Source organism: Vulpes lagopus, chromosome 6, assembly GCF_018345385.1.
Source record: "Vulpes lagopus strain Blue_001 chromosome 6, ASM1834538v1, whole genome shotgun sequence".
Classification (NCBI taxonomy): Eukaryota; Metazoa; Chordata; class Mammalia; order Carnivora; family Canidae; genus Vulpes; species Vulpes lagopus.
In genome coordinates, this window is record NC_054829.1 from 40,481,866 (window position 1) to 40,508,955 (window position 27,090).

The 27,090-nt window shown below is 40.0% G+C and overlaps 1 protein-coding gene across 4 annotated transcripts; it reads left to right on the forward strand.

Moving 5' to 3' along the window:
• The first annotated feature begins 1,067 nt into the window (after positions 1 to 1,067).
• CCDC198 (coiled-coil domain containing 198) lies at positions 1,068 to 27,090 on the forward strand. 4 transcript variants are annotated; one of them, XM_041759753.1, is made up of 7 exons: positions 1,068 to 1,464; positions 4,064 to 4,146; positions 15,959 to 16,045; positions 17,443 to 17,541; positions 18,327 to 18,495; positions 18,794 to 19,022; positions 26,835 to 26,989. In XM_041759753.1, the coding sequence occupies exons 1-7, from the start codon at positions 1,242 to 1,244 to the stop codon at positions 26,848 to 26,850; spliced, it is 906 nt and encodes a 301-aa protein (XP_041615687.1). In that variant the 5' UTR covers positions 1,068 to 1,241; the 3' UTR covers positions 26,851 to 26,989. The 4 variants fall into 4 exon arrangements, with proteins under 4 accessions (XP_041615687.1, XP_041615686.1, XP_041615689.1 ...); XM_041759752.1 differs by having other exon boundaries at positions 1,069 to 1,464; positions 17,440 to 17,541; XM_041759755.1 differs by lacking the exon at positions 18,794 to 19,022 and having other exon boundaries at positions 1,077 to 1,464; positions 26,835 to 27,090.

Here is a 27,090-nt window from a genome sequence, read left to right on the forward strand (position 1 = left end):
TGGGTAAAGAAGGTAAAGAAGGTATACATTATTAGAATACACACATACATACACACCATACATACACACACACACACACACACACACACACACTGGCCTATTAGCCATAAAAAAAGAATATGATATTGCCATTTACAACAACATACATACATCCAGAGGATATCATGCTAGGTGAAATAAGTCAAAGAGAGACAAATACCATATGATTTCACTTATTTGCAGAACCTAAAAAACAGAACAAATGAACAAAAAACAAAAACAGAATCATAAATACAGAGAACTGGTAGTTGCTGAAGAAGAGAGAGTTGCATAATGAGTGAAATAGTCAAAGGGGATTAAGAGGTACAAACTTCCAGATATAAATTCAGTAAGGCACAGGGATGAAAAGCACAGCATAGGGAATATAGTCAATAACATTGTAGTAACCTTGTATGATGACAGATGGTAACTACGCTTATCATGGTGAGGACAGTGTAATGGATAGAATCGTAGAATCGCAAAAAATAAAAAAATGTAAAAAAAAGAATCGTTGAATCGCTATGTTGTTCACCTGAATCTAATATCAAGTTATACCTTAACCACAGTTCAAAACAAAGAAGAAGAAAAAGTTTGGCCCCTTGTTGTTGTCTCCCTGCCCTCCTGTAATGTATTAATCCCCTTCAAAGGCAATTCAAGGTATTGAAAGAAAAATAAAATTATTTTAGCCACTCTGTTGTTACCTATCCTATTTGGAAAATAGATTCTTCAATTAAAATTAAAGATTAACGAATGATGATTAGTGTGCAACCTCTCGTTTCTGAAGATGATACAGCTATTCTTCGTTGGTAGCTCTCAAAGATGGTATTGAAGGGTACATGCAATAAAAAGTCAAGTTTAAGACGTTTGTAAACCTCTGCTCTCCATCCCTGTTAATGGCCTTCCCGGTGTTAGAGATTTGTTTAATGATCAACAGTGGTTTCTGTTCCTACCTTCTCTCAGAAACTAGCGTAACAAGTCAATGTTTAACCGGATTCTTTGGGTCTGAAGTGGCAGAGTAGGAGCTAAAGGGACGTCTCCATGGAAACCAGCCTCCCAGGAAGTGGCCAGAGGGTTTACTGTGTGGTGGAATAAAGCTAGAAAGATGCCATGAAGTGCTTTGTGGAGCTGGGATAAAATTCTGACCTACCTTAATTAGAATAAGCTAAATTCAAGGCCCCAAACCACTTCCCTCATGATTGTGCTTTGAATATCTTTACCTTGAAATGGGCCTCAGACACTCTAAGGCTCACCCTCGGGTGACCAGAGTAGCACCCTTGCAAAACAAAGAGGTAGAGACTCCCTCGGCCAGCCCCGTGGATTTTGCATTGAATCAGAATCTGGAAGAGAAGAGTTCCTACTTGTTCGCAAGACTGCAGGACCGGAATAAAGCTTTGGAAGGGCAGCTGCCACCTCTACGAGAGACCTGGTGTGGAAGATACTCTGCAGGTACGTGTAACACCTATCATGAGATTTGTGTATTTGGACCAATGGAAGCTATTGACAGATGTACTTGACTGTCCGTCTCCATAATCATATCAGAAAATTTCTAAATTGCTGAAATGTAAGGGAACATCTTTCAAGCTGCAAGCGCATGTCTGTCAAGTATTCTGGGTACATTAGAATGAGTGTGTAAACTCTGCACTCAAGGGCTTTTTACCATTCCACACGAGAAGGAAAAAATCGTTTGGTTTCAGCTTATAGTGCTTTCAATGTTTACACCTAGCTTTGCCAGATGATTAAAATTATATAGATAAGATGTGATAAATTATGACAATCATATGTTTCAGTTAGATTCTAAATTTAAACCATTCTCTCCAGCACCACTTAGTGCATCAGGCTTTGTTATTTTGAAAGCAACACTTGAGGAGTGAATTCACCCTAATGTGAATTTGGAAACCACCCCAAACAGAATTGATTTATTGCAGTACAGATGAGAGGATGAGTCACCCCCTCCCCAACCCCACATTCTTCATGCAGAATATGAACTAAGTTCTGTCATCTGTAGAACTAAGAGAATTTTTCCCATTATGACTGGAAGCTCTGTGCCTGGAGTGGCTATCAATTATCCTGGAATATTTTATAAGACATGTAAAATTTTTATGACAATCACAATGATAATTAAGCAGAGATTCTAACTTGGGAAGAGAAATATGAGTATATGATGTATACATATGTTTATCTATGTAGTATATCTATGTATTTTTTTCTTTATTTATATTCTGGATCAATAACACAAGTAAGTTCCCATTATTAGTCAACTTGACCAGAAAGCTTTATATTCTCTTTTGGTGTATCTGGTAGATCGTACCCAGACTGATTCTCATAGCTATTCTTTGTAGAACTGACCAGCTTTGACTGGGTAAATGGCCTATTTTTATGTTCTCCAATTTCATAAACATGTGGGGGGGGAATTTTCCTCTAGTTTCATTGAAGAGTTCCTTTTTTATCCAAACCCTCTATCCAGAGTTTTAAGATTCTGGTAACTGAATAGCGAAACTGATTCTAATGCATTAGAGTCCTACATGGAAAATATTCTTATTTTTGAAATGACAAAATCACATTACAAATAACAAAGGGATGCTGAGCATTCTGATCACTAATTTCAGGAGACCCATACTCCAAGCCCAGCTCCACCAAATGCCAAATTATATGAGTTTGGGCAAATTATTGCATCAGTTTCCTTCACCTATAAATCAAGGATAAAAATAACTGCCCTGACACAGCCAATACTGTTTTGGATGAATCGAAGTAAATAATGAGGTGTTATCACTCAAACCATAATATTAAGATAAGGAGGAGTTAGGCTACTGAAAAAAATGTTGCCAGAAATACTTACATTTTTTTAATACTTACGGTTTCTAATCAAAAATGTTTTTTGTTGTCATTACTGTTGTTTCTGTCTTGTTCAATGTGCCAGCATCTCTTGAAAGAAAATATAGACATGGTGAAGTTTTTAAGGTGGTTATTCAAATGTTGTTAGGATAGAAACACATAATTACACTGGGATTTTTCCATTTACAATGCAAAGTGAAACTGTAGGTTAGTCCCGCAACAATCTAGAAATTAGAATGCTTCCAGATTACTAAGAGAAAAAGATAAAACTTCCTTCATGCAGCGTTGGTCATGGTAGTAGTCCTAGTGCCCCAGGGTAATCAAGCTAAAAAAGAAAACCCAGGGGATCCCTGGGTGGCTCAGCGGTTCAGTGCCTGTCTTTGGCCCAGGGCGTGATCCTGGAGTCTTGGGATTGAGTACCACGTCAGGCTCCCTGCATGGAGCCTGCTTCTCCCTCTGCCTGTGTCTCTGGCTCTCTCTCTATCTCTCTCTCTCTCTCTCTCTCTCTATGTCTATCATGAATAAATAATAAATAAAATCTTAAAAAAAAAAAAAAAAGAAAACCCATAATGTCCCTCTAGCTCTCTTTCCTAACAGCGTTTTAGTTCTGTGGTCCTGACTTGCTTCATCAGGAAAGAGTATTGATATGTTGTATGATAGGGCGACTTGTGGGAATTTCTTCCCTAGCTGGGGGGGACTATTTAATTAGGCACATACAATGCTAAACATTGCTACTTCTGTCACAAACTCATGCTCCATTTTTTAATCATCTCCTATCTATCCACCATCCAACTATATCTTCTGAGAAGAGAATTTATTTTCATTTCTTAAGGATATATTATTTCTGATTTCCTAAATTTATTCTGAATAGATTTCATGAAATTTAAACAAACGGAAAAGTTTCTATTTTTCAGACCAAATTCTATGTTTTAACAATATTTGTAGTCAATACATTGTTGATTTTTCCAATTTTCCTCTAACTATCAAACTGGAGAAGAATTCAATAAATTAAATCCTAGGTCTAAACTAATTTTTTACCATTGGCATTCATGTAGGACCCCTGCCTTATGTGTTTCATCTCCATATTCAACATATAGGTTGGACGTATATAACTAAAAAGGTACCAAATCATATTAGTGAAGTCTAATGATTAACCTAATTTAATAGTCAATTTTTTAATGGTTTGTTTTTATTTCTCTCTCAATCCTTCAAGTGCCCAGGGCCATGTATTTTGACATTCCACTAGAACACGGAGAAACAAGTATTATTAAAAGGCATCCACCCCGAAGACTTCAAGTAAGATGAATTTAAAAGGCTTCATAAGGAATTTCTTGGATTTCATGGTAACATCCCTTTTTAACTATAATCATAAAGGAGGGATATCGAAAATGACTAAGCTAGTAAAAACAGGAATGTTATTGAAGAGAATGCCGTCAGTTGCAAAGACCATGTTTCTTTAGGATTTCCTTTTGTAATGATTTCACTTTTAAGACCACCCACCACCAAAAGAAGGAAACATAATATCAAATACCCAGGCATGATGGGATTCAAAGGACCTGTATTTTGCACTGATGAGTTAGATGATTATGGAGAAATCACTTGTAACAAACAATAACAATCATAACAGCTAAGACTATTTAATTAGCACCTACTTCAAGTCAGATACACTCTGTGCTGCATGTTGATCAATGTCAATCATTTCATCTTCATATACCTCTAGGAGAAAGGAGGCATTTTCTTTGCTTAATACATGTGGTTTAGAGAATTAAGTAACTTGTCCAAGGACAGTGGAGGTCAGATATCAACCATGTCTCCAAAGCCCATGTTCTTAATCATCAGCATAGTTGATCTCTACAGACCTGCTATCCCTAAACTTCTATTGTTCTAAATGTTAACTGGTTGCTAAAATTGAGGGCATTGGATTCCAAGACAGAAAAGTAAGAGCTTTAAATGCATTTACCTTAATAAATAATTAATGAATTCTCTGTAGAGAACTATAAATTCCAAGAACTCTTATCCTAGAAGGAGAAAGAGATCTGAGTGGGTCCTTGAAAATGAGCATCAGCCAAGAGAAGGGTTTGTTTGGGCTCTCCTGTGAGCAGGATCTATTACTGACATTTGAAAAAAGAATTGGGGAAAAAAAAAAAAGAGAGAAAGGAATTGGAACCAAATCCCACCTGCTACACAATTCACCTAGACATCTGGACAAATCCCAGAGGTATTTGATCTCATTTGTTGGGGATTATTTCTGTTTCAGTTGGTTTTTATTTACCTGTCTTCTCCAGAAGCTTGCATTGAAGTGATTGCATCTTGCCCATCTTTTCCCAAAATATTGGAAACCTTGAAATATTTTTATTTAAATAAAAATGAAGTAAAATGATATCAAATTGATATACAATTTTAAAACTTTTGAGCAAACCTCTAGCTAAACTTTCGTTTTGTTCCTACATCAAATGTACCTCCTCAAAGTAGTGTGCTTAATATGTGTTCCTGTGGAGCCAGTAAGCTGAATGACTCAAGTAGGAGATACTACTGTACCCAGTGAAAAGTATTTGTGTAGCAGTGTGTAGTTAACTCTAAAGCAGCTAAAGTTAGGCTAGGATTCTCAAATCAGTTCAAGCTCAAAAGGAAAACTTCTATGTTTCAGAACCAAAGACTGTATCCCCACATCCTAACCAACCACCTTAAAAATCAAGACAAATGAATTATTTGAGTGCAAAGACTATTGTCTTATTCGGTCTTATATCTTCAGTCACCAACACTTACTATGTACCCCCCCCAAAAAAAAAAGCTTATGAATGAATGGTGAATGAATAGGTGAATGAATGAATGATAATGAGTCCCATGCTCTCTGGTGGGAACAAAAATCAAAATGCATTCTCTCTGTTCCTGCAGACCTGTAGCATCCCTGTATTGTAAGTCCAACTGACTAGCTGCCAATGTCATGAATTATGAAGATCCAGGAGTGCTTGTTGAACACAAGATCTGAGAGGCACTTGGGCTTCAGACAACAGCTTTGCCTTGGAACCTGAAAGGCACAAGTCTCTCTGTGTCTCCCCTAAGCTCTTCTCTGTGCATTTGCTTTATTCATCCTGCAAATCGACTTTCTTTGCTCCTCAAGACCACTTGGTGAAATATGGCCACCCTCAATTCCTCAATTTGTGTTTTATAGTTCCAGTTAAACAGACAGATTGGCCTGGCTCTCTTGGCTCCAATTCGAAATTCCTGGGAGAAAAGATCTTATTGGCTCAGCTTTGCTTATGATTCCAGTTCTGTTCCAGTAAGCTATGACCGGAGGGTATGCTCATGCAGTAGAAATGTGGGCAGAGTAGCCCCCCTCGCCCGCCCCCGACAAATTCTGGAAGCAGCTCCCAGAGAAGAGGGAAATCACTGGGAACTTGGCAGACACTCCCAAAGATATCAACTATAATTATCTTCACAAATGAGCCTCAGCACATTTTCCACCACAAATGGGTTTTTGAGAGAATAATAAATGCTGGGTTCCCATGACATGCTAATTAATAGCCTAATCTCTGCCAAAGAAAATTCTAAAAGTATTTTTAATTATTAAACCAAATCTAATTGCATCCTAAATAATTTGAGTTGCACATTTGGCACTCTCCACTTCCTAAACATCTACTCCTCAAGTAAAGAGCAGGTCATGAACTAAAGTTCTCCAACTCGGAGCTGCTGAATTCTGAGAGCCTCTGCCAGGGAACCCTGAATCCAGCGTGCTCATCTCTGGTTGAAAAGTTGATCACCACTGTCCTTCCTGGCCTGATTCACCTTCTCATCCAACCATCTCAGGTCCCGCCTAGGTGGAAATGGTTAACTACCCCCACCACACCCCCAGGGTCCCATGTAATATGGTTTCCTTGGGTGACTCCCTCCTTCATCTCCCAAGATTTGCTTAAATCTCACTGTCCTACAGGTTTATCATGATAATCGGGCGACAACTGCGGTTACCCTGGTGCTCCTGGTTCCCCTGACCCACCACTATCTTTTCTTTTCCTCAAAGCACTGACTTCTAACACACCAATCAATTTACTTCCATTAAGTTCATTGTGTATTTTCTTTTTTTTTTAATTTTAAGATTTTATTTATTTATTCATGAGAGACACAGAGAGAGAGAAGCAGAGACATAGGCAGAGGGAGAAGAAACAGGATCCCTGCAAGGATCCCAATGCAGGACTGGATTCTGATTCCCGGGATCACGCCCGGAGCTCAAGGCAGACACTCAACCACTGACCCACCCAGGTGTCCCTGTTTATTTTCTTCATCACCTCCCCACCAGTGTCAGGATATTATCTTTCACACAGGCAGAGATTTTTGTCTGTTGTCTTTGCTAATGTATCTAAGTGTCTTGAACATAATAGGCGATCGATAAATAGGAGTTGAATAAATGTTGAATGAAGGAATGCAAAGGGGAAAAGAGGAGTATAAACACTGCTGGTGAGAGGTAAGGAGGGCAGTCCCGACCTGGACGGTTTCATTGTGTTGTTTTCAGTTTTATAATTTGTCACAAATGTATTTCCTTTCCTTGTCTTTTCTAACTCTTTGCCCATTCTCTATTATCTATTTCTTTGTGATTTGTGAAAGTGCTTTATATATCTTAGATCTAGCCCTTTGTCAGGGATATGTGTTGCAAATATCTTCTCTTCATCAAAGTGAAAAGGTTTGCCTTTTCCCTGTGTGTGTGTGTGTGTGTGTGTGTGTGTACATAAAGATTTCCACTTTAAATGTGGTCACATTTCTCAATCTTAGTCTTTATGTTTTGTATTTTTGTATTTTGTCTAAGAAATTTTTCTTCTCCCCAAGGTCTTCCAAATTTTTATTCCTTGTATTTGTTTTCTTGACTTTTGCATGGGCTAGAACTTCCCTCTGATGTTGAATACAAGCAGTGATGATGGGCATCCTTCTCTTATTTATGACATTGATAGGACTGGTTCAAAAACTAAGTACATTTGCAATAGGATTTTTTAAAAAAGATTTTATTTATTTATTCATGAGAGACATAGCAATAGGATTTTGATAGATGCTGATCAGAGTCCCAAGAAGAAACAGATGCTACATTCAAATTAGAATAATTCAAGGAAATTTTCTTTGTAGATAACTATTTACAGACGTTTGGATCAAGGGAACCATAGAGGATATTGCAATGACCACTAGTGGCAGCTGAGGGATAACCACCTCTGAGCAAAGGGACTTGGAGAACGAAAGAACCTGGAAGGAGAGTCAGGAGGAGGAAGGTGCATTGAGAGAAACAGTGGGACACAGTCAGCCCAATATGACCTTCAGGTAGGAAGGCAGAGGAAGAAATATCCTCACCTCATTCTCTCTTCTCTCAGATCTCCTGCCAGGGTTGCTCAGTGGCTAAACCCAGTGGGAAGCCAGAGGGCAGGAGAAACTGATTAGTTCTCACAGGCAGAGAACAGGGTAGCGAAATGTGGCAAGTGGATCTGAAGAAACAAGTAGAAGATACCCAGTACAGTGCCATTTATTGTTGACGTTCTTTTTATTCCTGGTATGCTAAGAGTTTTTCTTAGGGCCGAGTGTGAAATTTTATTGAATTTTTCCCCCTTCATCTATTAAAATAATCTTACAATCTTGTAACCAGTTGATAACAGTATGTTACACTAATGGACCTTATGTTGAGCCCTGCTTGCATTCCTGGTATAAATCCTACTTGATCATGAGATACCATATACGTATACAAATACATTGTTGGATTGCCCATGCTTAAGCTTTTCTTATCTATTTTCATAAGTGAAATTGTTCTTTAATTTCCAAAACTGTCTTTTTTTTCAGTTTTGCTTTTAGGGTTGTACTAATTTTGTAAAATTTGCTGGTTATCTTTGTCTTTCTTCTGTTCTCTAAAACATTTGATATAAAACAATTATTATCTGTCTCTTAAAAGTTTGATAAAACAGACCTGTGAAATCATCTTTAGCAACCTGGACTTTTGGGGGAATGACAAATGTTCCTACTAACTTAATTTCTTAGTTGTATTAAGTATCTTATTTTTTCATGATTCAATTTTGCTAATTGATATTTTTTCAGAAAAGTATCCATTTATTTAAGCTTTCAAGTTTATTGTTATGAAGCCTTAGCTTCTTCATATTCAACTTTTTAAAAAATTTAATCTATAGTTGACACCAATGTTACATTAGTTTCAGGTGTACAACTAGTGATTCACTATCTCTGTACTCTATGCTATGCTCCCCACACGTGTAACTATTGTCACTACACAACACTATTATAACACCATCGTTTATATTCCCTATGCTGTGCCCTTTATCCTTGTGACATTCATTCTATAACCAGAAGCCTATGTCTCCCACTCACCTTCACCCATTTTGCCCATCCCTCACTCTCCTTCCCTCTGACAACCACCAGTCTGTTCTCTGTCTTTATAGGTCTGATGATACTTTTTGTTTATTCACTTGTTTTGTTTTTAGATTCCACATCTTGAGAAAAAACATAAGGTATTTGTCTTTCTCAGTCTGACTTACTTCGCTTAACACTATACTCTCTGGGATCATCCATGTTGTAGCAAATGGCAAGATCTCAACCTTCTTTATGGCTTCTTAATATTTTTCATATTCAACATTTTGACAATGTAAAATCTTCCAATTTACATTTTGATGCAGCTCTCTTGTACTGGGTAGAAAGGTGGAGAACAGCTTAATCCCTAATTTCAATCTATAATCCTGGCTCTAGTTTACCCTGTTACATGGAGCATTTTTAGGTCCCCTTTAATCTCCAGAAATGGCCATCAGGAGCTCCAAACATCTTATGGGGCAGCTGCCTCTAAGTATGTATTTGTTTGTTTCCTGGTCCATGGAGATGTATATCTTGTATTAAAGCCCAATCACATCTTTTTGGCTTTATGTTTTATTTTTCATTGCTAGATGTTTGGGGCAAAGAAAGTTATTGAAATGTGAACTCATTGCAATGCCTTGACCAGAAATTCCTCCTTGGGCTCATGATTTCTTGCTTCGAGGCTGCCCTTTGCCTTCTGAGAACTTTAAAGGACATACATTCTTGAGTCATGATGCCAAACAAATTTTGCAATTTCTTTGAGCTTCTTCTGCCCATTTTTCTCCTCCTATTAGTACACAGGCAAACATCTCAGATTAGTGTGTCATGAAGCTCAGTGACTTCTGCTTGATTTAATCTCCATTTCTGAGTTTCTCAGCTGACACTTCAACTGATTAGCCTGACCATTTGTTTCATTTGAGAAGCCAAATAACCAGAAACCTTTAGACAGAGAATACATTTTTTAAAACATGGGATAAAAAAAAAATTAAAGGTGTCATTCTATCGTACCAGTTCTCTAGTAATTCCATCCCTGTGCTCTCTCTGAAGATGATGAAGCGAGGCAGCTTGTTTCCCAAGCAGGGAAAAGGAACAATTATATGAATCCAAAATTCTGGGGCAATTTCATTTGACTAGTTTGTTTAGAGAAGCCAATTTTTCAATAATCTTTTCTGCAGTGGTTCTCAGGCCAAGCGCAAATACTTAAGGGAGAGATCCTATTTGCAATGTTAGTTGCTGCCATCTAGTGCTCTTTGTAGATGAATAGTGGGATTCTTAGGTTCTTTTCAAAGTCCAGGAAGAAAGTAATTGCCTGGAGATGGTTCTTAAAGACACCTCCTCTTTAACCCTTATAAGAATTGTGGGTTTAAACACAATGAGGCTGAAAATAGAAGAATATATATTTGTATTTTCAAAGAAAAACCTGGCCCTAAGAATTTATGGATAGATTATTTTAAATAGCTGAAAATATTTAAATAATTGGAATCTCCAGATTCAATTTTTCCATAGTACCACGAACAAATCCTCTTTGGTCTACTCTGATGTAGTTCCTTTCCTCACTTGAGGCAGTATGGAAGCCAGTGGACCCCAACCTAGAAAATCATCAGAATCCTTGGAGATATATTCAAAGAAACAACTGAGAAGCTGGACCTCATTGAAATTAAAACCTGCTCTGCAAAAGACAATGTCAAGAGAATAAGAGGGCAAGTAGAAAAGATAAAAGATGGCAAGTAAGCATGTGAAAATGTTCAACATCATATGTAATCAGGGAAATCCAAATGGCAACAACATTGAGCTATCACCATACACATATTGGAACAGCTAAAATCCAAAACACTGACAATACCAAATGTTGGCAAGGATGTGGAGCATCAAGAACTCTTATATATGCTGCTGGTGGAATGGAAAAATGGTATAGCCACTTTGGAAGTCAGTTTGGTGCTTTCTTACAAACTAAACATACTCTTACCATACAATCCAGCAATTGTGAGCCTTAGTATTTGCCCAAAGGAATTGAAAATTGATGTTCGCATAATTTGGATGTCCATAAACATCCATGTGCAGCTTTATTAATAATTTCCAAAATTTGGATGTAACCAAGATGTCCTTCAGTAGATGATGGATGAAGAAACTGTGGTACATCCATATAATGGAATATTATTCAGCACTAAAAAGAAATTAACTCCCAAGCTATGAAGATATATGGAGAAAACTTTTTTTAAAATTTATTTATGACAGTCACACAGAGAGAGAGAGAGAGAGAGGCAGAGACATAGGCAGAGGGAGAAGCAGGCTCCATGCACTGGGAGCCCAATGTGGGATTCAATCCCGGGTCTCCAGGATCGCGCCCTGGGCCAAAGGCAGGCGCTAAACAGCTGCGCCACCCAGGGATCCCTATATGGAGAAAACTTAAATGTGTATTGTTAAGTGAAAGAAGCCAATTTGCAAAGGCTATATACTGTATCATTCCAAAAATGTTAACTTTTCAGAAAAGGCAAAACAATAGAGACAGTAAAAAGATCAGTGGTTGCCAGGGAATAAGCGGAGGAAGGGTGGACTACATCAGTGGATACATGTCCCAATACATTTGTCCAAATCCATAGAAAGTACAACACTAAGCATGAACCCTAGTTTAAGCCATGGACTTTCAGTGATAATGACATGTGAATATAGGTTTATCAATTGTAACAGATATACCATTCCGGTGAGGGATGTTGATAGTGGAGGAGGTTGTGCATATGTGAGGGCAGGGAGTATCAGGGAACTCTCCATACTTTTCAGTTTTGCTCTGAACCTAAATCTGCCCTAAAACTTAAAGTTTATTATTTATATACATAATACATATATTCATTCCCAGGACATACTCTGGACCTGTTGAATCACAACCTTCAGTGAATAGCCCAGGTTTTGTATGTCTGTATGTGTGTGTGTGTGTGTGTGTGTGTTCAATTCCAGGATATTCTGATGATAAACCAAGTTTAGGAACAAGTAGAAGAGAAAGAAGCATGAGGTTTGGAACTAGATAGACTTGAGTTTGAATTCTAGAGCTGCCACTTTCCAGCTGTGCAACAATTGGACAAGTTATTAACTTCTTGACAATGGGGAATCATCATAATTACCCATAGGGTTCATGGGAGGATTGAACCAGATGACATATTGTGACCCTGGAAGTGATAGACAGGGACAGCTGTAAAGGCTCATGGGCCTCATCAGCAGAAAGAATTAGATCCTGAATGAAGTCCAGGTAGTGGCACAAACACTTCTTTGTTCTCCCTTCATGCCCTGAGTACCCCACTTCGGTCATTGCTGATTCTTCTTCCCACTTGTGCCTGGATATCTCTTTCCCCTTGGTCTCCATTTCCCAGTGGTTCTGATCTGATCAGCTACTACCTCTTATACCAGCAGGTCCCATTTTCCCAGCAGAGCAGAGAGCCAGACGAACCTTTCTTACTAGTACTCATCACCTCTCATTACATTCTTGCACAGTTCTTATGTTAAAACCCCCACTTTCTTCACTTAGGGTGAGAATGGAACAGAGAGCTACTTCCTACCACAAGTGCAAATTGCCTGGCACATGTCTAAGCTGAAGATGAGTTCTTTCCCTTTGTCCTGCCTCCTTTGGCCTCGTTTTCTTCCTTGCCAGGTGAGCTTTGGGCTGTGCCAGCAGGAAGGAATGCAGGCTCTTCTCCCTAGAACAGCTTGGGCCCAGGCCCAGAGACCAGGAAATTATTCTATAGGGAAGTAGCAGCAGGCACAGGTCATGTTCCCCATGAGAGCTGGCTGTTCAGCATCCATTTCCCTGTCTCCCCCTCTGTCTTTTCACTCTGGTCACCTTGAAAGCCAAGCTAGCATCCAGTCTACCCCTTGCTAGTGCAACCAATCAGACTAAAATGAAAAACAAAATTTTTCAAAATAAATCAACATTTGCCTTTAGGAGAAGACTAAGGTGGGCATGGTGCTCAAACTGTTTGTTGCAGTGTGGCATCCTCCTCATTTTCCTCCTACTTCTCTAGCCAATCTCTTCTCTGTGTCCTTGGCCAGCTTGTCCCCTCACCAGCTTCTCAGTGTTGGAGCTCTTCAAGTCTTCAGGACTTTGCTCTGCTCTTCTTACTCTTGACCTTAGGGTCAAGATGGTCTTACCTGTGACTATGGTTTCAGTTATTCTCTACCCAGGGATGATCCCCAAATAATGCATCTCTAGCACAGACCTCTCCTGTGAGTTCCATGCCTGTACATCTCATTATCTACTCAACATCTACACTGGTATGCTTCAAAGGCACCTCAGACTCAATCTAAACCGAATTTATATCCTCCTGTTACATCCCATTCACACCTGGCCTTCCTTAGGTTTCCCATCTCAGTGAATGATAACACTATCCATCCCCTGAATTTGGATGCCACTTGGACCCTTCACTCTTCCTCACCAACTATAACAAATCTTATTTGGTCAGTTTTAAATATTTGTAGAGGGCAGCCCTGGTGGCTCAGCAGTTTAGTGCCGCCTTTGGCCCGGGGCGTGATCCTGGAGGCCCGAGATCGAGTCCCAGGTCGGGCTCCCTGCATGGAGCCTGCTTCTCTCTCTGTCTGTGTCTCTGCCTCTGTGTGTGTGTGTGTGTGTGTGTGTGTGTGTGCGTGCGTGTGTCTCATGAACAAGTAAAATCTAAAAAAAAAAAACTTATTTTAATAAATAAATAAACAAATAAATATTTGTAGAGCCCATCGATTTCCCTCCAGGAGCCCCAAGCCCTTCACCATTGTCTTCCTAACTGCCCATACTGCAACTGTGATTATTCTTTTCTAGTTCTCACACTGCGGCCAGAATGATCATTTTTTTAAGGATTTTATTTATTTCAGAGAGAGAGAGTGCTAGAGAGACTGCTATGGGGCTGGATCCCAGACCCTCATGATCTGAGCTGAAGGCAGACACTCAACCAACTGAGCTATGCAGGTGCCCCAGAGTAATCATTTTTTAAAAAGTGAATGTAATCATGTCACTAGTTTGCTTGATTCATGTCAATGGCTGCCCATTGCTCTGAAGAAAACCAATGTCTTTAGAATGCTCCATCAGGCACTGCAAGACCTGGCCCTGCCTACTATCTCTCCAGCCTCATTTGAGCTATTCTTCCCCTCGCTCTGAACTGCAGTCAACTGACTTCCTGCAGTTCCCTCAATAAATCATGCTCTCTCCTACCTCGGGGTTATTGCCTACGTTGTTCCCTCTACCCAGAATACCTTACTTGGTCCCATAGAATTTCCTAAGCGTCCAACATCTGCTGAAAATTACTTCCTCAGGAAAATTTCTTGGACCACCTCCTTACTCCTCTTCCCCTTACGTTAATTTTCTAGGGCTGCAGTAACAAAGTACAACAAAGTGTGGGGCTTAAACAACAGAAATGTATTATCTCACAGTTCTGGAAGTCCAAGGTCAAGGCATTTGCAAGGTTGACTCCTGATAGCCGAGAGGAAGAATCTGTTCCATGTGTCTCAACTTTCAGTGGTTTCCTGGCAATCTTTGTCACTCCTTGGCTCATAGAAGCATCACCCCAATCTCTGCCTTCATCTTCACATGGTGTTCTCCCTGTGTGCATGTGGGTGTTTGCACCTACATTTCTCTTTTTTAATTAAGGTGATCCTTAATCCAAGCATTGTGGGTTAAGGATCACCCTGCTCTAGTATGACTACATCTGCAAAGACCCTCTTTCCAAATAAGGTCACATTCTGAGGTGTTGGGGGTAAAGACCTCAACATATAAGTTGGAGGAGGGGCACAATTCAACTCATAACACCCCCATTTCGTAGGTGGAATCCTCTGGTTATATATTGTCATAGACCTGCCCGATAGACTTTTTCTTCAAAGCACTGATCACAGTTTGTAATTATTCATGAATAATCACACAAGCAAAATGTATTTGTTCCCCTACAGATTGTAAGCTCCATAGGGAGCATGCTGGGTTTGTTGACCACTGCACCCTCATGCCAGGCATGTACTAATTGTTCAGGATGTAGTCACTGACAACAAAAAAAATCTGATGGCCCTCCAGGTCCCTGCCTGCATGGCAATGTGGAGAAACCCACCTTTGTCTCTTGCTCTACCACTTCCCAATGCTCCAACATCCAGAGCATTAAGTCATCCAAGGCAAGTAGGGCTGAGGCAGATCCACTGGTTCATCATTTGCTTCCCAGTCTTAGTGACCCCTTGAAACTCCAACATGATCTCCCCCCATAAAGACAAGCCCCTACTAGGAAAAACAAAAACAAAACCAGAACAAAACAAAAAAACCAACCATGTCTAAGATTTGTAAGCCCACTGCACCTTCATTTTAAATGTGTCTCATGGGTGCCAGTGATTATTATGGAGGGAGCTTCTCTGGAGATCTTATATACAGGTCACTTCTCTAAGAACTGGAAGAGTTCAGCCTGGTGGTTAAGGACTGAATATAAGAAATTCCTGGTGCCCCCTTCATCTCGAATACTCTAAGACCCTTGTTGTCTGGTAACTTCAGTCTTGGTCCCTTGATGCAGACAGAAAAGGATTCTTAGCGTCTTGACTCTCTGACCAATATTTAGATCAATAAGTCACTGGCGACAGCACAATAGAACAATAAAGAGCCCAGATAAGTTGAAAAGTCTGCACAGATATGACCGTAATCCTGTGGAAATCGCCTTCCCTCTGTGCTCTCAGGAATAAGTACTGCTTTTGCTAAATGTTAAGATAGTTTAATGTCTGGCTTTTATGTTTCATCATCTCATGGCATGAGGAATGCTGAATGCTCTAAATGTTGGACTTCTAGAAGCTTGAACCCATTGACCTGCCACAAGTAATTACCTCTGAAATGCTCCTGAGCCAGCAAGAAGCCAGAACAACTCACAGAGCTAAGGTGAACTGTAGCACTAAATGGAAAGGGTGGTAATGGGGGGTGGGTTCTCCTTTCATGTACTACTGGCACAGAAGACCTCAGAGACAAATCAGACTATTAAGTCATTCAGAGTTAGAATTTTCCAAAGCTATCCATTCTCTCCTAGGCCTGCCTTAATCTGCCAAAGACTCTCATCTCTGAGGTAAATTCTGGGCCCTTCTCCACTTCCTGGTGAAAACAAGGAGTTGCGGATAAGAAGAGAGGAATTTTACTTGGATATGGGCAATTCTAGAAGTGTTCAAATTTGTGAAAAATCTAGCATAGCTCGCTCCTTTTGTTCTTCCCCTCACGTTAAACCTTTCTCTTCATTCTCAGCTTTTAGGGGAAATCATCTCTACAAGGTGTCCCTAACTTATTTACCACAACTTCACCAAAAAGGAATCTTTGGAAAAGGTCCTCTGAAGAGCTCTGGCCTTTTATTAATTTGTCATATATTCTGCCGAGATAATACCCCTCCTATAGACGTGAAAAACTGGGAGGTAGTAGATTTTCAACACTTTCCACTCCCGGTTCATTCTGGAGCCAGCTAGGTGCTGCTGCACAGCTGGCTGATTGGGGAAAAGATGTCCAGGAGCTTTTAGACCACCAAGCCCAGGTTTATGATGCCAACAGCACTGTCAAGTTCGTCCCCTCATGAGGCTCGCAACAGTCAACACAGTTACAGTCCACAGGGTGATCTCTGAGCACATCTGGCTGCCATATCCCTCCCCTTGGCTGGCCACAGCCAGGAATGAACAAGGCTGTATTCACCCCTGGTTGCTCTCAGTAACTGTCTGTACTGTCCCACTGGGGTTTATGATGCACCAGGGGAGACCGCCAAGTCACAAATAATCAACTTCCTGATATACCAGGGCTTATATTCCTATATATAGGACATTTATAAACAAACCCCATAGGGGTTCTGTCTATCGAAATGGGTTCCATTTAGCCATACAGTGGTTCCCCTCTGATTTCATAGCCAGACACAGAAGAGGCAGAAGAGGCAGAAAGAAAGAGGCCAATCTTATCCAACCAGAAAACATTTCTGGGGAGATGCTGATAAGCATCTATTGACAGGGTAGGCGATATTTCATCAAAATGAGATGTGGAAATGTATTTCCATTTAAGATTTTCAAAACTCTACAGGAACCTTAAAAGCTACATTACGCACACAGCAAAGCTCCATTCACTGAGAGCTACACAAAGGACTCGATGGGGGGCTATAATGATCCACCTTCAACATCACAAGAGTTCCCTATGGATTATAACTGATAGCTGATTAAGATCTCACTCTGCTGAAAAAAAAAATTACAAGTTACGTATTGCAGAGTCAGTAACAAATTACCCCATTCTAACTAGTGTGTCATCTTTCACAGCAGGAACTGGAAAAGAAGATGCAAACTCCAGGGTACACTCCCGGGAAAAGACAATACTTACATAAGATGCGAATGCTGGAAATGAACCGTAACAGGCAAGAGGTAAGTATGAGAAGAGAGAAGAGCTGTATTTACCACGTTGACTCCACGTAATCACTACTCTCACACAGGAATGGTTTAGCATCCATCTCCAGGCTTTACTTAACATTTTAAATTTGGTCATTGGCACCGACACTTCAATTCCTGGAGCTGGGAAGGATCAGCAAGATCCCTTCTTCTAGTGACTCTTTGTTTTCAGTTTCAAGGATGGATCTGTGTCCCAAGTCTCTCTGATATTTCTTTCTTTCCTTTTTTTTTTCCTTCACAAATTGCTATGACATTCTGGCTTCAGTGGAAAAATGATGTTAGATGTTTTTCTTGGTTTAGTAAGATAGAGAGGGGTGAGTCGGTCTTTATCTTGCTACCAAGGTATCCCTCCATAATTCATGCCACAAGATTATCTCAGAAGAATCATCTCTTCTAATGAAACCTTTTATAGTAATATCTCCTGTAATTGGCATATTCCAAATTCATCACTCTAGTATTTAAACCTAGAATCACTGTCTTCTACAATTCCAAATATATCGGTGGCCTCCCAACAATTGTTTCTACAAAGATCCTTCTCTTAAACCAAGCCATACCATTTGAGTATACTTGCCTCTCTCCTAACAAGCCTGTGCATAGGGAAAGTTTCTGTGCCTTATAATAGGAAAAAGAAAACTGTATTCTGGTTAGGGAACCAGAGTACAGATAAATACACCACTTGCAAAGTGGCTGATCTGTTGATCTATTCTGATGACAGGAGTTCAGGGGGAGAACACTAATCCATTGTGGCTGATCATTTTCAGGCCCAAGCAGAGTTGAAGAAAAGTCTTCATAGGGAGGCAAGAATTAATCAAAAACCAAGGGACCATAAAGCCAAGAAAATCCTTCAAAGCATCCCAAGAAACCCAAGAAATGAGGACGGGGACCTTCCAATCTTGTTGCCAGATGAGACCTTGAACAGAAGAAGTCCAGGTCAGTTCTATACATTATTTTATGTAAATTATGTAAAAAAATTTAAGTAAAAATATTTCAAGTATTTTTAAAACTTGAGCAAATAAACTTGGGGTGGAGAGTGTGGTGGTGGATGGACAGCAAGTAGCCTTGGGTTTCTGCTGATATTGTACTTCCTAGAAAGTAGGAATCACACTATCCTGTAACTTTGGGCGGCTGGGAGGAAAAGACTTGTAGACTTTGTTCAAACCTTGTAGCAAGATGGCTCTCTTTAGAGGCTTCCTGTGCTTCACAGGCATTCTTGCAATTCTTGCTCCAGCCCTAGGAAGAGAAAAGGCAAAAGAGCCTCATCTTGTGGTTAAAGAGAATGAAGCATGCGGACTTCTATTAAATAGCAAACCGATATCAGCCAGTTTGCTGCCATCTGCAGACACCTTCCCCCAGCCAGCATTTTCCCCTGCAGCCCTCTCAGGTTCCTTCAGGAGAGGTAAAACTGAAGCCAGCATCATGGCCCACCCCAGGCTCGGTCTGCTGCATCTGCTGTCTCTGTGAGTGAGGGCCTTCCTCCTACCCCACTCTGGGCCACCTTCCAGCCCTTCTCCTCCCCCTCCTTGCAGCTGGTTAGTCACAAAGTCCTGTTGATGTCACCTGGCACTGAACCCTTACCTTCCTCACATCCCTAATGCCCCCCCCCCCACAGGGCATAGTGTCACACTGGGCTACTGCCGGTTCCTCCCTCAAGTCTTGCCCTTCTTCCAGCAACCCTCTATCCACATGGTTCTCAGTACAGTCCACAGGCCCCCCAGAATGAGCATCACCTGAGGGATTGCTGGGCCCAGCCAGAGTGATTGAATCAGAAAATGTAGGGGCAGAGGCCACCAATCTGGGTTTAACTCCCCCTTAGGTGATTCTGACACCCATAAAGTTGAAGAACCACTGCTCTACTTGGTCATCAGTATTGGCCACAGACCGGCACCATCTGCATCACCTGGGAGTTTGTTAGAAAAGCAGAATTTCAGGCCATACTCTGGACCCACTGAATAAGGATATGCATTTTATCAAGATCCCAAGGTGATTCTCATGCATGACAGCTTTAGAAGCCCAGTGCTAATAGCCAAGTAATCTTATAAAATGCCAATCTGACCATATCATTCTCTTGCTTTAAAAAAAAAATCTTCAGTGAGCCTCCATCAGTCTGAGGACAAAATCTAAACTCTTTGCCCTGGGGGCACCTGGGTGGCTCAGTAGATTATGCATCTCACTCAAATTTCTGCTCATGTCATGATCTCAGGGTCATGAGATGGAGCCCCAAGTAGGGCTCTACACTGGACATGGAGCCTGCTTTAGATATTCCCTCTCCCTCTGCCCCTCCTCCCTCTAAAAAGTAATAAATTTAAAAAAAATTAAATAAATAAACTCTTTACCTTGGTACTCTAAGCTGACCTTTGTGGCTATATCTGCTGCCATTTTGTGTCCAACTTCACCTCCAACCAGGCCAGACTGCTCAGTGATTTCCAACAGACATCGTGTTCATAGCCCCTGTACTGTGTGGTCTCACCAATTTTAGCCCCAGTAAGTTTGCCCTGTCCATGTTCCCTCAGGGCAAAGCACCCGTTGAATATATAATACTGTTCATGCACACAGCTTGCTGTGCTGTGAGCTCACTCCCCACATCAGCAAAACTGACCACTGAGAGATCTACAGAAATGCTGGCCATGTCTCTGGAGATCCTGAGCTTCTCAGATGCAAAGTTGCCAGCTGAAAGAGACACTGCTCCTGCTCACAGGAATAGGATGCTTAATCAATAAGTTAATTAAATAAGAAAAGGCTGAATAATTGAAAATCTACTTGGGGAATCTATTTAACCTATACTCCCAGTGCCTGAATGAAATATGCTATGTAGGCACATAGATAAACAACTTTTACAATGTAAAAAATATTGCCAAAACAACCCAAAAAAAGGTGTCTCAGCTTAAGTTAGATACTAAGAGTCATTGCTTAAGAGCAAGCCAGGAAAAACCAACATTGGTAAAAACTTTGGAAGATGGCCCAGATCTGGAGGGGCCCAGGAAGGATGGTGGCATGTGGAGAAGAGGGTTTCTCTGTATTTCCTGATGCTTTTTAAAGCTGCTTCATTTTGTTCTACTTAAAGTTTAAAGATTTATTTGTTTATTTTAGAGAGGGAGAGAGAGAGCTCATGAGTGGGGAGTAGGGACAGAGGCAGAGAGAATCTGAAGCAGACTATGTTGAGCATGGAGCCAGACCTGGGGCTTGATCTCACAACCTGAGATCTAGTACCTGAGCCAAAACCAAGAGTTGGATGCTTAACTGACTGAACCACCAGGCACCCCTCAAGCTAAGGTTTATTGAGTGTGTACTATAAAGCAGGCACTGTTGTCCATGTGCAACATGCATTATTGCTCCTAATCCTCACACAGCCTGTATGAAGGAGTTACTATTACCTCTTATGTGACAGAGCCAGAATTCGAAGTCAGGTCTTTCTGACTCCAAAGGTTCACTCCACCCATCACCACCCCCTCATATACCCTCATCAGGAATCCAGGGACTTGGAGATCTGTCCGGAACAACCTTGGCCAAGTCTGCAAATAGAGGGGCGTGACTCCAAACCTTCTCTGTCATGAGCAGACTGCTCCTCTGCCAAGCCTGCAGATTTTACCATCACAACAGGCATGTGCTTGAGCAGTGATGCCTTTTACTTATTTCCAGGTAGCATCCTTGCTTTCTCTCTCTGTCTACTGAAAGCAGTCCATTTTACGTTCTCCTAAAAGTGGAGCAAAGCCAAGATCATAGAATTACAGGAGCTTTCTGCTAGTCCAGTTCTGGTAATTAAGATTCTTCTGTACCCTCCTCCTGTTATTGAATGCTATAGTTGCCCATTCTTGTTCCCTTTTTGGGAAGGTGGGATGAGAGTTTTAGGTTTCTCTCTCTTTTTTTTTTTTAAGATTTTATTTATTTATTCATGAGAGAGAAAGAGAGAGAGAGAGAGAAGCAAGCTCCATGCAGGGAGCCTAATGTGGGATTTGATCCTGGGACCCAGGATCACGCCCTGGGCCAAAGGCAGGCGCTAAACCGCTGAGCCACTCAGGGATCCCCAGGTCTCTTATAAGATAAAGGTCGGTCTTTGTTTTCTGTTGCCTCTTTAAAATGAAATTTTACATATATTTTACATTTATATACTTTAAATACATGTTATATGTTTATGGAATGACTTACATATGACCTAAGATAAATGTATAATAATTACATTTAACTTACACAATAAATTACTTATAACTTATACGATGGCTCATAACTTACACAAAGTGAGCATTGTTCTTTGGATGTACAGTTTCTTTTTTTCAAAAAAGATTTATTTATTTATTCATGAGAGACATAGGCAGAGGAAGAAGCAGACTCCTCGCAAGGAGTCCAATGTGGACCCTGGGATCATGCCCTGAGCCAAAGGCAGACGCTCAACTGCTGAGCCACCCAGACATCCCCTTTGGGTGTACAATTTCATGAGTTTTAACATGTTTAGGCGGCTCTGGCCTTTTCCAGAAGCCATGATAGGGTAGTGGGTAGCAAGAGCAGTGAACTTGAAATCAAAGTTCTTCATCTGAGCCCCAAGAATTACATTTCTAGATGTAAACTCCATGGTAACAGGGGCCTCTTTTTGTTTCTAGAACAGTGCCTGGTACACAGTAGCCTCTCAATGAACATTAGCCATATATTTGTCAGATAGTTTTATTCTATATAGAAAGACAATAGCTAAACTCCAGTTACTTAACCTCTCTGAGCCTCAGTCTCCACATCTGTAAAATAGGAATAAAGCCTTGTCTACCACGTAGGGTTTATGAAAAAATTAATCCAATGTGTGTAAAAGCACATATAAAATGTAAAATGCCGGGGCACCTGGGGGGTTCAGTCTATTAAGCATCTGGCTTTGGCTCAGGTCATGATCCCAGCATCCCACATCATCAGGCTTCCTGCTCAGCGAGAAGCCTGCTTCTCCCTTTCCCTCTGCCCCTTCCCCTGCTTGTTCTCTCACCATATCAAATAAATAAATAAATAAATAAATCTTTTAAAAATAATTTAAAAAAATAAAATGTAAAGTGCCAAACTCATGCAAGGGAATATAAGCAACTGAAGAAATATGGAACTGATGAATAGTAAAAATAACTATCTATCTCACAGGAGGTGTCACCTTAAAAACATTATTGTCACCTACACAATTCTGGTCTTATCAGGCTACCGCACCATTATCCACTTTATTTTTCTTTAAAGTATCCTGGGTTTTTTAGTGTGTTTTAAATTTAGCCTTTTCTGTGAAATTGGGGCTTTGATGTAATGGTGATACATTTTGCTAAAATATATATATTGTAAAACACATAACCATCAACGATTTTTAATACTTTAGAGAATCTTTGTACTACCTAAAAATCGCTCCATATTTTCCCCCCACTGGCCTCTGTTGCTTTACCTCTCTTCTCAAATTAATTTTGAAGTTGGACACACTCTCCTCTGCTCTGCTCACCCACAACCCATTTAGGTTTTTAAACGTTGTGTTTTTCTTTTTTGTTTTTCCTTATGTCTAGCAACCCCAGAGAATCAAGCAGGGATTTATAAAAATGTAACAAGTAAAAAAGACATCTAGCTGAGAAGTCCTTAAACTTTAATGCTGTGTATACAAAACTATGTATATAATACTTCATGAATGATTTAAGAGATATTCAAGGATAAAATTGAACATGTGAATCTGGCCTCATGCACTAACTTTAGGCCTGCATTATCATAACATCAAGAGTGGTGTGGGACTTAAGCTATTATTAATATTGCATTAGATCCCACCATTAACAAACATTCTCTTCCTGTTTCAAAGCTCCTGCCTCTAGTCAGCAGAAAATTGCTGTTCCCAGTCTGAATGATGCCTCTAGTAGTTCTTGGCTCATTTGCACAGCAGAGATGATTATACCCTCTGGCCCCAGTGAATGAAGTCTTTTCCCAGTCCCAGTTACCAGTAATTCTCACCTCCCAAAATTCTCTGATGGCTCACTTGCTCACTCATGTATTCATAGATGTGGCTTTGCAATAGAACAGATGACGAACAAGGAGAAGTCTGATAACTGTGAAACTGAGAGACCTCACAATCTGAGAGAATCAGGAGATTTCCTCAAGGAAGTGGTATTTAAGCTGAGACAGGAAGTAGCTGGACAAAGGGGATAGGAATCCATGTACATGTGAAGACCAAAGTGGTGGAACATTCAGATATATCACAATATGTGCAAAAGCTCTTGAGTGGGAAGGGACCTGACAGATTCTAGACACTGGTTGGGAAAGAGATTCAGGTAGTGATCAGAGATGGCTCTGGACTGGGTGGCTCAGTTGTTGAGAGTCTCCCTTTGGATCAGGGCATGATTCTGGAGTCCCAGAATCGAGTTATTCATCAGGCTTCCTGTAGGGAGGCTGCTTCTCCCTCTGCCTATGTCTCTGCCTCTCTCTGTGTCTCTCTCGAATAAATAAAATCTTAAAAAAGAGGAGAGAGAGAGAGAGAGAGAGAGAGAGAGAGAGAGAGAGAGATATGGCTCTGGAGGAATAGGCAGGGCACAGAGCACACAGGGTCTTGCAAGTTGTATCAAATAAGGACTTTGAACTTGAGTTTAAGATCAATGGGAAGCCATTGAAAGGTCAGGGAAGCCACACAATCAGGTTTACATTTTTTTTATATATTTTTTTAATTTTTTCATTTATTCATGATAGTCACAGAGAGAGAGAGAGGCAGAGACACAGGCAGAGGGAGAAGCAGGCTCCATGCACCAGGAGCCCGACGTGGGACTCGATCCCAGGTCTCCAGGATCGCGCCCTGGGCCAAAGGCAGGCGCCAAACCACTGCACCACCCAGGGATCCCAGGTTTACATTTTTAAGCATTGCTCTGTCTACCCTAGAGAGGATATGGGAGGAGAATGCAAGAGGGCATGGGAAGACAAGTGATAAGGATATAGCAGAAAAGCAAGTGAAAGATGGTGCTTGGACCAAGAGAATAGGGTGACAGAAGAGAAAGAGCCAGATGTCAGATATTTAGGAGATAGAATTGGCAGAAGCTGGTGATGGATCAGATGTGGGTACATGAAGAGAGCAAGAAGGCCAGGAGGTTTCATGGAATTCTCTTGAAGAACTAGGCAGACAATGGGGCAAAGCTGGGGCCATTTGCTAAATTAGGGTAACTGGGAGAAAAAGCAGGTTTGGAAGAGAAAGAAGGTGAGTCTGACATGTTGCCAGGAGACAAAAATGGAGGCGTCCAATTGTACCCCAAAAAAGTGTGTGTAGCTCAGGAGAGAAATTGGGGCTGCAGACATGAATTAACTGTCATTTTTGGTCACTACTATGTGTATAGATAATAACAATAACTATAATCAGATTCAAGGGTGGACAAGGTAACCCATCATGGAGGCACAAAGGAAAGTAATGAATCATAAGGCACCAATGCTCACATTGAAATGCTTGATTTTCTCATGTAACATATGCAATGTCAACTATCAAGGGCTTAAATACAATATATCATAAGATTTGATAAACAGTTATCCTTGAGATGACATCCAAAAGTTATGGCTGGTTCAACCATTTGGTTGTGGGGACACTCTGGGTTTTGACCCAGGATAATTTTCCTAGCTCAGAAGTGGCCATTGCTTTTGTTTTCTTAAAAGCCAGACTTCCTTGAATAAAGTGCCTGTACTGAAGTGCATTTTATTTTAAGTTTTATTTATTTATTTGAGGGGGAGAGAGAGAGAGAGAGAGAGAGAGAATCTCAAGCAGACTTCCCACTGAGCACGAAGCCTGATCAGGGCTTGATCCCATGACCTTGAGATCATGACCTAAACTGAAATCAAATGTTGGATGGTTAACTGACTGAACCACCCAGGTACCCCCTGAAGTGCATTTTAAAAGGGCATTGGGTAGAGCTTAAATAAAAAACTACATATATACACATGTAAAATCCTATACTAAAAATAAATTAAATCTCTTCTAGAAGGTAGAGAAAGTAAAATAAAATGTATTAGCCGTTGAGCTCCCTAGTTCTATAGATCTGGGGTACATTACAAGTATTTGTGTTTCTTTTTTTTTTTATTATTGGAGTTCAATTTGCCAACATATAGCATAACATCCGTGTTCATCCAGTATTTGTGTTTCTAAAAAGCTTCATAGGTGATTCTAATATGAGGTGAGAGTAGATGCGAAGGTCAGGAAAAGTAATGTATCATGTGCCTAGCACTTGTAGTTGTTCAATAAATAGCACTAGGTAACACAACCTGTGCAATACTCTTGCCAAAAATGCTTAACCTTATTTTAATCACAAGGAAACTGACAAACCCAAATTTAGGGCCATTCTGCAAAACAATTGATCTGGATTCTCTAAAAATTTCAGTGTCAGGGAAAAAGAAGAAGACAATGAATGGGGGAATGGAGGAAGAAGAAAGGAGGGATCATGAATGAGAATGAGGGAGAGAGAGAAGAAGGAAGAAGGAAGGGAGGGAAAAAAGAGAATAAAGAAATAGATAGGGAAGGTTATGCAATACACAATCCTAGATTGGATCCTGGGTCTATAAAATAAAAGACAAACATGCAAACAAAAAGAAGCTATAGAAAGCATTATTTGGGACAACCATGAATATTAGAATGTGAACCATATATTAGAAAACAGTAATATATCAATGTTAAATGTCCTTAATGTAATAATTGCATTATGGTTATGTAGGAAAAGCTCCCTTGCTGTTGGATTTGTGGTGATGTATTTGGGAGGATGTAACTGCAATTAATTCTCAAATAGCTCAGCTGAAAAGCACACATGTATACATGCACGTATAAAATGAAAGCAGTATTGTGACATAATGTTGTTAATGAGTTGGGATATATAGGTATGAATTGTATTATTCTTGTAACTTTCAGAAGATTAAAAAAATTTAAACAACAAAAAAGTTATTAATGTACAGAGCTTTATATACACAAAGTTAATATACATTCTATATGCATATATATGAGTTTATATATATAATATATATAATATATATGTGTATATATATTATATATGTATATATAATACATACACCTATAAACTCATGAGTTTTTATGTGTGTGTACATATATATACATGTGTATATATATATATACACATACACACATAAAAACTCATATATGTGTGTATATATATATGTATATATATATATATATATACATATATATATATACACACACATTTCTAAAGAACACCAAGCAGATTATCCTGTATTCATAAACATCTAGGTACTTAATAAACAAATAAATCATTGTTAAGGGAAAAAATTAATTAAACTTTAAATTTTTGTAGGAAATTTACAGAATGAAGATTTTGGGGAATATCAAGCAATGAATGATTACTGTCCCCGGAAAATTGGCAAAATGGAAACATGGCTCCGTGAACAAGAGGCTCAGGGACAGCTTCTCTGGGACAGCTCCAGCTCTGACTCAGAGGAGTTGAAGAAAAGTGAGAAGAAACCACAAGCACTGGTGAGGACCAGGACAGAGAGAATCCCACTTTTTGATGAGTTTTTTGATTGAGAATAAAAATACTATTCACTACCATA